The sequence below is a fragment of the Pelophylax lessonae genome (genome assembly GCF_965119305.1).
Source record: "Pelophylax lessonae genome assembly, chromosome: 6".
NCBI lineage: Eukaryota > Metazoa > Chordata > Amphibia > Anura > Ranidae > Pelophylax > Pelophylax lessonae.
In genome coordinates, this window is record NC_138773.1 from 203,730,413 (window position 1) to 203,743,171 (window position 12,759).

General features: G+C 41.7%; 2 protein-coding genes across 2 annotated transcripts in view; one reads left to right on the plus strand and one right to left on the minus strand.

Moving 5' to 3' along the window:
* LOC309558932 (uncharacterized protein) overlaps window positions 1-12,759 on the plus strand; it is a 754,545-nt gene that overhangs the window by 164,955 nt on the left and 576,831 nt on the right. The gene's annotated exons all lie outside the window — the stretch shown is intronic.
* LOC309557711 (gamma-crystallin 1-like) lies at window positions 42-4,781 on the minus strand (the record flags this gene model as incomplete). Its single annotated transcript, XM_082260488.1, has 3 exons — window positions 42-335; window positions 2,304-2,546; window positions 4,557-4,781. 3 exons carry the CDS (start codon window positions 4,779-4,781, stop codon window positions 42-44), a joined length of 762 nt encoding a protein of 253 aa, XP_082116614.1.

A 12,759-nucleotide genomic window follows, 5' to 3' on the forward strand; every position in this document is an offset into this window, starting at 1 on the left:
TACTGAATTTCAGCTTTAATGAATATCTTTATTGATTGTTATTAATTTACAGGCATAGAATTTTTATAAGGTTTAACACATATGAAGGAGCCAATTTTAGGGTTTTCAGCTCCCCAGTCACTGTATCTCCTGTACTCTCCTGGTCTCAGATAATACTGACGTCCTCTGTAGTTTGGCTCTTCATAAAAAATCCAGTAACCCTCAAATACGTTGCAAGAGTATATGTCATTATAGTTGAAGTCATTAAATACATGAGGACAGTCTTCAGTGAACTCCCTCATCTGACCCTTGAAATCTTCTCTCTCGTAAATCCTGATCCTAAATGATCCCTGATGCTAATAGAAAAAAAAACAAACAAAAAATGTCATTAGCATACAGCTGAGAAATGTAATTTGTACAGTATTTTTCCACTAGTTATAAATTAGTTTTTGCAAAATGTGTACTAAAATAGGGTTAACGTTCAGCTGTAATGAGAGAAATTATAGTTACTTGGCTAAGTCTGGCTTATTTATTTTTGAGTCACGAACCTGGAACAAATATGCAGCAATGTAAAAGGCATGAAAAGTTAGAATTTGTCATGGCCGTATGTGTTCTGGGCCAAAGTATTGAAGCCAGGTTCAGAAGGAGATCAGCAATTAACAGCCTCCATGTTTTTTTCATGACAGGTGTTTTTAATACAAACCTGCTAGTACCCTAACTGCGCCAAACATGCTATAACACTACAATACAGGCATCTATTAGTCTAAGCACATCTCTACAGATACCATCTCCACTGTCCTGTGTGCCTTAAACCCCAGAGCCCTGTAACATATATCACTTCCTTATAGTGGCCCATGTTCCCACAGGCCCACATATCCTGCAGGCTAACAGGAAGTGCCAAATTTCTTGTTCGAGGAGAGGTAGGAATTCAAAGTCGTTAAAAACCTTCAGGTTTTTTTTCTATATAAAGTCTGTGTAAAAATGATTGTCAAGTGGACCCTATTCCTTCAATACCTTGAATCACTAATCCAGTACAAATGTTCAGAAGACTTTGGACTTTATTCTGACTTCCCCGATCTATATACATGTTCAATGGCTATGACACAAAATACTGAAGTCAAAGGATCAGTATAATAGACAGTTAACTAGAATCTAGTTTCTAATATGTGGTTCTGCAATGACATACCACATATTTCTTTCTCTTCCAATTCAATTACATTTTTCATATTTAACTATCCCTTATGTATTCATTATAGAGGACTTTATTAAATGCAAGTTTCATCTGTTTTACTGCCCCTTTACCGTGTACAATCGCTAGGTAAGAATAGAAAACGAAAAACATTTTACCAGTGAAAAGAAAAAGTTCTCTAGGAAACTGGCTTCTGTTTCCTTGCTTAGTCAAGAGTGATGTCACTGGGAGTTCTAATGAGATCCTGGGAAAGCTGAGGAACCATATCCTGTAAGAATGTGATCTGAATTCCAGGATCACCCAAGAAGATCCAGTAACTTTATTACAAATCTTTCTTCTTAACTAATAATGTATTTTATGGGTTTATTCAGCAATTTTACATTGCGGGGGGGGGGGGGGGGAGGGGCTTACTCCATAATAGCCAGACCTTACTTTGACTTGCTTTACTGTTCATCCATAGTCAATTACATTGCAGAAATTGTCAGTTTAACATGGCTGTGCTCGCACATTCAAACGTACATTAAAGGGGTTGTAAAGGTAGAAGATTTTTTTATCCTAATGCATTCCATGCATTAAGATAAAAAAACCTTCTGTGTGCAGCAGACCCCTCAGCCCCCCTAATACATATCTGAGGTCCATCTAGATCCAGCGATATTTCACAAGAGACTCAGCTGTCCAGGACTCCCCTCCTTATTGGCTGAGACAGCAGCGTGTAGCCATTGGCTTCCGCTGCTGTCAATTAAAGTCAATGAGCCAATGAGGAGAGAAAGGGGGCAAGGCCGGGCCCTGGCTCTGTGTCTTAATGGACACACAGAGCTGCAGCTCTGCTCGGGTGCCCCCATAGCAAGCTGCTTACTGTGGGAGCACTAGACAGGAGGGAGGGGCCAGGAGCCCAGAAGAGGGACCCGAGAAGAAGAAGATCAAGGCTGCTCTGTGCAAAATTTTTGCACAGAGCAGGTAAGTATGACATGTTTGTTATTTTTAACAGAAAAAAACTAGATGTGTCTACTCCTCAGGAAAGATAAGGTCATAACAGGTTGCTTAACATACCAATTTCCACCCAAAACTTGAATTTCACAGTATTTTCATCAAAAGTTGATGAAATGCCTAGGTAAATACTTTATATAATGCATACCTGAGGAATTAGTTGACAAGATCTAATAGAGTCATTAAATCCCATCCAGTGTTTAAAATCAGGATATTCTCCATTACGAAGGTAATACTGCTTTCCCTGGAAGTTAGGCAATTCATATAACATCCAGTTTCCTGTAGGAATCCTTATGGAGTTGCAACGGTTGAAGTGATCGGAAAGGTCACGGGAGTCTGAATAAACTTCATATGACTTGCCCTGAAAGTCTCGGTCCTCATAGAATATGATCTGTGTGGCAAAATATAAAGTCTTAACATAGTCAACATTCATTTATAATTTCTGAAAACTGAGTAAAAGTAACTATGTACACATATTTGTGATGTTATTTTAAAAGTCTGAGGCTGGGTTCACACATTTGGGGCTGTAGATTGCACAGGACCCCTTTGAAAACTGCACCGCGGCTGCCCACACATGTGTGAACCGCCTTCATTGAAAGCGAGTCACATTCACACATCCAATTTGCATATATGTGACCCCTGCCTAAGAGCCTAACACATCAATTAAAGGGTAACTCCACTTTTGATAAGAAAAAACATTCCCCTCTGGGTGATCTGTACATTGGAAGAATTATAACAACCTTTATTGCAGATTACTACCTTTTGTTATTCTAAAGAAATCACTGTTTGTTCCCCTGTGCCTCTGTGCTGAGTGGGTCTAATGGGAGTGGTTTCATAATTATCAATCAGCTGTGCAGCTGCAAAGCCCTAATGAGGAAAGCTGCTGGGCCTGCATCCCTTTAGACATGTTCTTATTGGGAGTATCTCACCAAAAATGACATTTTTGTTGCACGCAATGCCTGAAATCTAATCTGATCTGATCTGATTTGTATCTTAGGCAGACTTCTTTGAAAATTGGTGAGCCAACACACAAGCAGGAAATTATGTTTCTGGGCGTGTTCAGTACATATTCTATGTACGGAACAACTCCAGGTAGCCATATTGCATTGCATTTTCAGAAAATTATAGCGGCTGCAGATTGAAAAGGAAAGACAATTTTTAATAACATTTAATAACATTGAACCACATTCCTGTTCAAAACACATGCGATTTTGCAGCTGTGCAATTTGGGCCATTCATTTTGTATGGCTCAAATCGCACCACATCCGCACCAGAATCGGACCGCATCAGTGTTTACACTCATGCGATCAGATTCAGCAAATCGCACTGCGTTTTGCGAACTGATTTTTGGGTATCATTTACTTAACATACACACCTGCAGCTGTTCACATGAACGGGGGTGTGATTTTGATGTGGTGCATAAAACACACAGAAATCACTGCAAATTCCACACCACATCAGTGTTAACCAGGCCTTAGGCAGGTTTGACATTCCTTTTTTGTATGGAGAGAAAAGCATTTCTGACATGCACAAATACCCAAGTGCTATAAACAGTACAAGTTACAAGTTGCATGAATAGCTGTTGATTGTTTTCCCAACAGTAATCAGGTTTGTTATAATTTTCCAGTTTTTTTAAGCTTTTGCAAAAGTTTTCTGATTAATTTTACAGCTTTTGAAAAGCACATGTTTTCTTACTTGTTCCATGTTTTAGACTGAATTAAATACATATGAAAACAGGTGGCTAAGTCTGCCATGACAGGTCCTGACTTTGACAGCTTTTGTTATTCAGCAAGCGCTGCACTACGTTAGCCTAGAAATGCGTGGTCATGCAACACTAATGAAATTTATATCATATTTTTTTTTCACACAAATAGAACTTTCTTTTGGTGGTATTTGATCACCTCTGGGATATTTTATTTTTTGCTATATAAATAAAAAAAGGTTAAAAGAATTCAGAAAAAAATACATTTTCTTCTTTCTGTTATAAAAAATATCCAATAAAATCAAAAATCAATTTCTTCAAAAATTTAGGCCAAAATGTATTCTGTCACATGTCTTTAGTAAAAAACAAAAAACAAAATCCCAACAAGTGTATATTAATTGGTTTGTGTGAAAGTTATAGTGTCTACAAACTATGGTATATATACGTATTTGAAAATTGATCAATCCTGATGTACTAACAGTCATATTTCTTGAGGCCCTTAAAAAGCCAGGACAGCGTGGCAACCGCCGTCTGTTATGGCCGCTGAGTGATAGAGCTCCGCTCAGCTATCCGGGCATCTACATCAACCGCCGCTTCGGATCTCCTGCTTGCATTGTGAATCCCTGCTGCCTCCAATGGTATGTCAGGGCTCCGCAAAAAACACCTCCAACACATAAAAGTTACACAATTTATCCCTACCACAATGCCTGGACTTCCCCAAAATGGCAGCGAGTCCCCTGCACAGGTGGCCACGGCTAGTGCTCTAGTGCCTGAGGCTTCTGTAAAGCAAACAGCGGCTTCTACGGCTCCTTCTGAGGTCTCTACATTAGACAGTTCTGGCTCCTCCACCCCTGAAGTATGAAGCCCACTCAAACCAAAGCCCATAACAGACTCTGGAGCTGTTGGAGACATGGAAGATATCATGGAGGGGGTGAGTGGAACTTCTGAGCATCCACACACTAATATAACACCTTCTGATCCTATTGCTGCATTCTCCACCACAGGACAACCTATATCAGACGCAACTCTGAAGGAGATATTGCTCTCCCTCAGAGCATCTATCCAGTCTAATGTATTATCCAGTCTACAGCAACACAAAGCTGAAGTCACTGAGCTGGGGAATAGAGTTTGCCATGTGGAGGAAAAAAAATTGAGATTTTGCAATTTGCTTTAATTCACTGGTGGATACACACACAGACCAAGTGGATGATATAACCTGGTTAAAAGCGAAGGCAGCGAATTTAGAGGACAGATCACGTAGGAAAAACATAAATTTCGAGGAGTTCTTGAAACTATTACTTCTTCTCAACTACCACATTATTTGCGAGATGCCTTTTTAACGGCGATCCCTACTCTATCCCCCACTGACCTCACTATTGACTGCATCCACAGCGTGCCAAATCCTGCCCATATTTCAGAGAACGCTCCTAGAGATGTTCTACTTAGAATTCACTTTTTTCAAGTTAAAGCGCAATTACTTGCTACATTTCGCTGAGCTGACCAATTACCCAAAAAGATAACACATCTCCAACTACTTCCAGATTTTTACACGCTTCAATTAAGGTGGAACCTTCAAACAGTGACCAAAGCCTTCAGGAACCACAAAATGATCTATCAGTGGAGGTATCCTGCCACACTTCTACCAAGGGACAACTACCAAAATATCTTCTCTAGATGAAGGTCTCAACTTCATGCGACAACTACAAATTGTACCAGATCTACCCCTTCCGCAAACCAAACCTCTTTCACAAGAAAAGAAATCCTTCATAGAGCCAGACTGGCGTCTCTACGCAAGCAAAAGCAGCAGAACGGCAAACATGGAACCAGATTATTCTGGCGAGCTGACTACATAACATCGCTACCCAGAAGCTGAAGAAGTATAAGGCATTGTACTTAATTTCCCCTGAGCTTTTTCTTTTGGCAGTTACAACTGCTCTAGACCCTACTGGGGTCTTCTTTTTTTTTTTAATCAAGCTACTCTTTTAGCCTGGAGAAAGTTACTCTTGCAATCCCCACATTCTCCTCAAAAACATCTTGGAATAACTTTTTAATGGTACTACACTAAAAAATATAGCAATATTAAAACAAACGTACAAACTCAATAATACAGATGAATTTATGTTTATCCGTATCTGGAAATTTTTGTCTAAGCACCCTCCTCCCATAGTTTCAATTGACTCATCAGTCTGGTCCTTTCTCGCCTAAACTCAAAGCACTACCAAAGGAATTTAATTATTCTACAATGAACTCCAATATAAGAGGACCTTTGTAAAACGAGCCCCATACTTAAATGTGAACAGGATCTTAAACAGTCTTACACTTCCTCCAATGGATCTCAGCCTTTAAATGAATATATTCGTCATCCCCTTGTGTCATTTACTGGGTAATGCCACAAAAATGAATATCCAGGTGGTATCTTACTCCCTACCAATTGGCCAAATATTCTACAAACAATTTCGCTCTTTGCTGGAGAGGTTGCAGGAAAAACAGGCACCCTCTATCATATAATTTTGTAATGTCATTTTTTTCCGCAATGTTTTTAAAAATTAGGAAATTTAACAACAATATATTAATTACATTTCTTTTACATACTGTCACCACTGCAGTACAGTATCATCATATGACTGCTGTGGTGGTGATCAGTGATGCTGGCTGGGGACAGCATGTTATAAAAGAATAATAATAATTTTTTATTAAATTTTTTTACATAAAAAAATATATTTTTCTCTTTTTTTAAAAATTTTTTTTCTTTTTTATTCTTTATACTTTCATCAGAATAGTTCAGCATCACCATAGTCAGATTTTTTTTCTCTTTTGCGCATTTGAATACAGTTACATTGATGACCACTGTAAATTCATTGTTTTGAACTGTCATGAATAGGTACCATTCGTAACAGCTGTGATTTACTATTGTATGCTGTGATTGGCCCACCGCTATCACATGGTACAGGGTTCTGTAAATGGTGCAGGTACCACGTGATAGCTGTGGGCCAATCACCGCATCACTATAGAATAGACAGTTGTTATGAATGAAATTCATTCCTTGCAGCTTTGTTGCCATTGAGATCATGTGATTGGGAGCCCCAATTCGCTATATCTGGTGGACACAGCAGTCACTGGAACAGTGTGCTGTGCATCCCAGGCAGGAGGCAGGGCGCCTCTGAACTGGAAGGGGTAGGATGATGTACATGTACGTGACCCTGTCGGCCCATGCCACCATGCTTCAGTAAATGTCCAGCGGCTGGGCGGAGAGGAGTTAAAAAAAAATTAGGGTCATTTTATAGGTCATATTTCATTTGTTTCTTTCATTTCTTTTCATTTTTTTCACATTTAAAAGCAAAATAACATAAAAAAGCTAATTTACTTCAATTATCCAGCCATATGAAAAGCATCTGCACATGGCATTCAAAGTGAATTCAACTTTTCACAATTGGATAATTTCAGTGAACATCCACAAGTTTTTCAATGTGCTTTGTAGATTTTTAGTAAATTAAACCCAAAGCCTCAAGAATTTAATGTTTTACTAACAAACGATCTGCTAATGGCCAAAACCAATGGACACTATTCTGTACACTTACTCCTGGACTTTTCTGCTGCCTTTGATACTATTGACCACCCCCTCCTCCTCAAAATACTCCATGCCTTTGGACTTATCCAACCGCACCTTTAGCATTAATTCAGAGGCAGACTGACCATTCAGGCACCCAGAGACTGCCCTAGGGGTAAGGAAGGCCCCATGAGAGACTTAGTCAGTCCGTCCCTGGAGGAGGAGGGGCCACAGAATACTGTGCAAACACCTCTCTCCCCACTGGTAGACGCACACAGCTCACTGAGAAACCTCCTCCCCCTCCTCCACTCTAATGTTCTGATGTACACAGACAGGAGGAGGAGCCTGGGAGGAGGGAGATTTCACTGCCAGAGCCGGGGGGCAAGTAGCACGGATGCACATATGGTGGAGTAATGGGGGGAGCTAGAGGATATGTGCTGCGGGGTGCTTTGGGAGGGGGAAGGAATTCTGTTAGTGGGGGGGGTCCTCTCCCCTCCCAAAGCACCCCCCAGCACATATCGTCTTATCCCCCATCGCTCTCTGTCCTCCTCCCACAGTGTCCTCATGGGTCCCCTAAAAAGTAACTATGATAGGGGGCTCAGGACATTAAGGACTTGCTTACATTTGCAGTTTGGGGGCAGTAAAAACCCTATAGTTGAGCCCTGTTTTTACCACCCCCCAAACTTCAGTTGCCAGGGGTGTACACATGCCACAGCAGGAATTATTCACCGTCACACTTAACAGGTGTAGCACCTGCCAAGTGTAACCCATTGAAGTGAGTGAGGCTGCTCTGCAACCTTGTGCAGTACAGCGACCAAGAGGGTAAAGGAGGTGGGGAAGAGGCATTTTATCACCTCCTCACCAACTGCTTTACCCCTTAAGATCCGACACTAGCATGCAGCAACTGCATGCATTGCACACAGCTGCAGGGGGTTTGCAGATTGGCCCAATTCCCCTATATGTGTCACACTTGGTAGGCTCTACACCTGTTTGACATAGTGTATAATTCCTGCTGTGGCTGTGACATGTGTACACTCCTGGCCTGCAGTTAAAGGGGGTGCGGTTGGGGGGGGGGCAAAAACTTGGGGTTTTACCACCCCCAAACTGAAAATGTTGTGTACACCTCTGGCCAGTGGGCGGATTTGGGGGAATGGCCAGTGGGCAGGCCCTGGGGAAAGTTGGCGGTCAGGCCTGGGGGGGCCCTTGCCTAAACCTATGTAAGGGCCCTCAAAATTTCTGATGGCTGCCCTGATCACACAGTTTAGTGTAAACACAGCAGTTTATTGTTTGTCTATAGTTACCAGCCAGGCTAAATGAGTGTTCCTTCTTGCCCCGTGCCACTCATGTACAGATATCAATGTTATATACACTGCTCGAAAAAATAAAGGAACACTTTTTAATCAGAGTATAGCATCAAGTCAAATAAACCCATGGGATATTGATCTGGTCAGTTAAGTAGCAGAGGGGCTTGTCAATCAGTTTTAGCTGCTTTGATGTTAATGAAATTACAACAGGTGCACTAGTTGGGAAACGATAATACAATCTCCAAAACAAATGATTTTACAGGTGGAGGCAACTGAAATATTTTCCCCTTCTCATCTTTTCAGTTTTTCACTAGTCTTGAATTTGGCTAGGCTCAGTGTCACTACTGGTAGCATGAGGTGATACCTGGACCCTGGACTGCACAGGCAGTCCAACTCCTCCAGGATGGCACATCAATAGGTGCCATTGCCAGAAGATTTGCTGGATCACCCAGCACAGTCTCAAGAGCATGAGGAGATTCCAGGAGACAGACAGTTACTCTAGGAGAGCTGGACAGGGCTCTAGAAGGTCCTTAACCCATTAGCAGGACCGGTATCTGCTCCTTTGTGCAAGGAAGAACAGGATGAGCACTGTCAGAGCCCTACAAAATTACCTCCAGCAGGCCACTGGTGTAAATGTCTCTGACCAAACAATCAGAAACAGATTTCATGAGGGTGGCCTAATGGCCTGACGTCCTCTAGTGGGCCCTAAGCTCACTGCCCAGCACTGTGGAGCTCAATTGGCATTTTCCATTGAACACCAGAATTGGCAGGTCCGCCACTGGCATCCTGTGCTTTTCACAGATGAGAGCACGTTCACCCTGAGCACATGTGACAAATGTGAAAGGGTCTGTAAAAGCTGTGGTGAATGTTATGTTGCTTGTAACATCGTTCAGCATGACCGGTTTGGTGGTGGGTCAGTGATGGTCTGGGGAGGCATATTCATGGAGGGGCGCACAGACCTCTACAGGCTAGACAATGACACCCTAACTGCCATTAGGTATCGGGATGAAATCCTTGGACCCATTGTCAGAACCTACACTGGTGCAGTGGGTCTCGGGTTCTTCCTGGTACATGACAATGCCCGGCCTCATTTGGCAAAAGTATGCAGCCAGTTCCTGGAGGATGAAGGAATTGATACCATTAAATTGGCCCCCATGTTCGCCTGACCTAAATCCATTAGAACACCTCTGGGACATTATGTTTTGGTCCATCTAACGCCACCAGGTTGCACCTCAGACTGTTTAGAAGCTCAGTGATGCACTGGTCCAGATCTGTGAGGAAATACCCCAGGACACCATCTGTTGTCTCATTAGGAGCGTGCCCCCAACATTGTCAGGCATGCATACAAGCACATGGGGGCCATACATAATACTGAGTACCATTTTGAGTTGCTGCAATGAAATTGCAGCAAAATTAACTAGCCTGTTGCATCATTTTTTTTTTCACTTTGATTTTCGGGGGTGTCTTTGAATTCAGCCCTCTGTAGGGTGATAATTTTAATTTCCATCAAACGAGGTGGCATCCTTTCGTTCCTAACACATTATCCAGTCTATATCAGTATAGATATCCGCCATTGAGATCTGTTTTCAAAGTGTTCCTTTCATTTTTTTGAGCTGTGTAAATGGAATAGCAATCATTGTAGTACAGATGTCAGTGTTATAGGTACTAGCACTCAGTTTACAGAGATCAGTGTTATATAAATAGGGAATAGCACTTAGTGAGTGCTATTCCCTATATATAACACTTATATCTGTACACTGAGTGCTTTTCCCATAATACTGACATCTGTACACTTTGGCGGGAAGAATGCTCCTTACATTGGTGGTCAGTGGGAAGAATGTCCCTTACATTGGTGATCAATGAAAATAATGTTCCTTACATTGGTGGTCAGTGGGAAGAATGATCCTTACATTGGTGGTTAGTCAGAAGAATGTCCCTTACATTTGTGGTCAGTGAGAAAAAGCAACCCCTTATATTGGTGGTCAGTGAGAAGAATGTCTCCTTCATTGGTGGTCAGTGAGAAGAATGTTTCTGACATTGGTGGTTGGTGAGAATAATGTCTCTTACATTGATGGTCAGTTGGAAGAATTTTCCTTACATTGGTGGTCAGTGGGAATAATGCTCCTTACATTTGTAGTTAGTGAGAAGAATGTCTCCTTTCATTGGTGGTCAGTGAGAAAAATGTCTCCTTACTTTGGGGATCAGTGAGATGAATGTCTCCTTACATTGGTGGTCAGTGAGAAGAATGTTCCTTATATTGGTGGTCAGTGAGAAGAATGCTCTTTGCATTGGTGTTCAGCGAGAAAAATGTCTTCTTACATGGGTGGTCAGTGAGAAGAATGTTCCTCACATTGGTGGTCAGTGAGAAGAATGCCCCTTAATATGGTGGGGTCAGTGGGAAGAACGCTTCTTACATTGGTGGTCAGTAGGAAGAATGTCCCTTATATTGTTGATCAGTGAAGAAAATGCTCCTTACATTGGTGGTCAGTGGGAAGAGCGCCCCCTACATTGATGGGAGGAATGACCCTTACATTGATGGTCAGTGAAAATTATATAAAGTAAATAAAAATTATTTTCAAAAAATTATTGTAAAGCACATCCATGTAGGGGTTTAGGAAGCTATGTAGGACGAGCACACGTATGTAAACAATAATGACACCACATATGTATGGTATCGTCGGGAACGTCGAAGTGAGAACAATTCTAGGTCCATAATTTTGTAACATGCTGGCCAAAGCTTTTTATTTTTTATTTTTTGTATCTTTTTTGTTAAGCTGTTCTGCTAAGAAGACATTTGTTGCACCTGTTATATTGTGTTAATTTATAAAAACCTCATTTTGGAAATGTACCATTGTTGCACTTTATTTCATGTAAGTTTATTTTTCTTTATTTTCTATAATAAACATTTATTTAGAACATAGTGTTGAGAAATTCTGTGACAAACAAATGTAATGTGGGCAGTGCAAGATGTGGGCGGGGGTTTGTGTGGGTGTGGCTTAAGTGTGGGCGGGGACACAGGGGCCCCATGATCTCTTATTGCCCGGGGGCCCCATGAGTTGTCAGTCAGCGTTACTTACAATTCTACTTCCTCCTCTCCTCTTCCTTTCTCTGTTGGAGTCCCCCAAGGTTCTGTTCTTGGACCTCTCCTATTTTCAATCTACCTCCTCTCTGGGTCAGATATTAGCCTCCCATGTCTTCCAATACCATCTCTGTGCTGACGACACCCTCAGTGTTCTCACATATCACTAATTTACTAGCAGATGTATCAGTCTGGATGTCACACCACTTCCTCAAACTCAATCTATCCAAAACCAAACTTATAATTTTTCCTCCACTACTGCCCCTTCTCCTGATCTCTCTGTGAAAATCTATGGCACAACTATCAGCCCATCCCTTCAAGCCCCACGTCCAATCACTCTCCAAATCATGCCACCTCAACCTCCACAACATCTCCAAAATACACCCCTTTCTAATGACACAACACAGCTTTTATTTAATGTCATCTCCCACCACGACTACTGCAACCCCCTTCTCGTTGGCTTACATAGGCTATCCTCCCTTCAATCCATCATGAATGCTGCTGCCAGACTTATCCACCTTACCAATCGCTCTGTGTCTGCTACTCCTCTCTGTCAATCCCTCCACTGGCTTCCACTCACCCAACGTATTAAATTAAAAATACTAACAAAAACTGTCAAAGCCATCCACAACTTAGCCACCAGCTACATCACTAGCCTAGTCTCAAAATACCAACCTAACTGGTCTCTTCATTCCTCTCAAGATCTCCTGCTCCCTAGCTCCCACGTCACCTCCTCCCATGTTAGCCTCCAGGACTTTTCCAGAGCCTCTTTAATCCTATGGAACTCCTTACCTCAATCTGTCCGATTATCTCCTACTCTATTAGCTTTTAGAGGATCCCTGAAAACTCTAGAGGGGCCTATCCTACCCACACCAAACAACTGTATTTTCATTTTCTCCATCAGCTCATCCCTCACAGTTGTTGTCTGTTGTTTCACTTGACCCATCCTTCTAGATTGTAAGCTCTAACGAG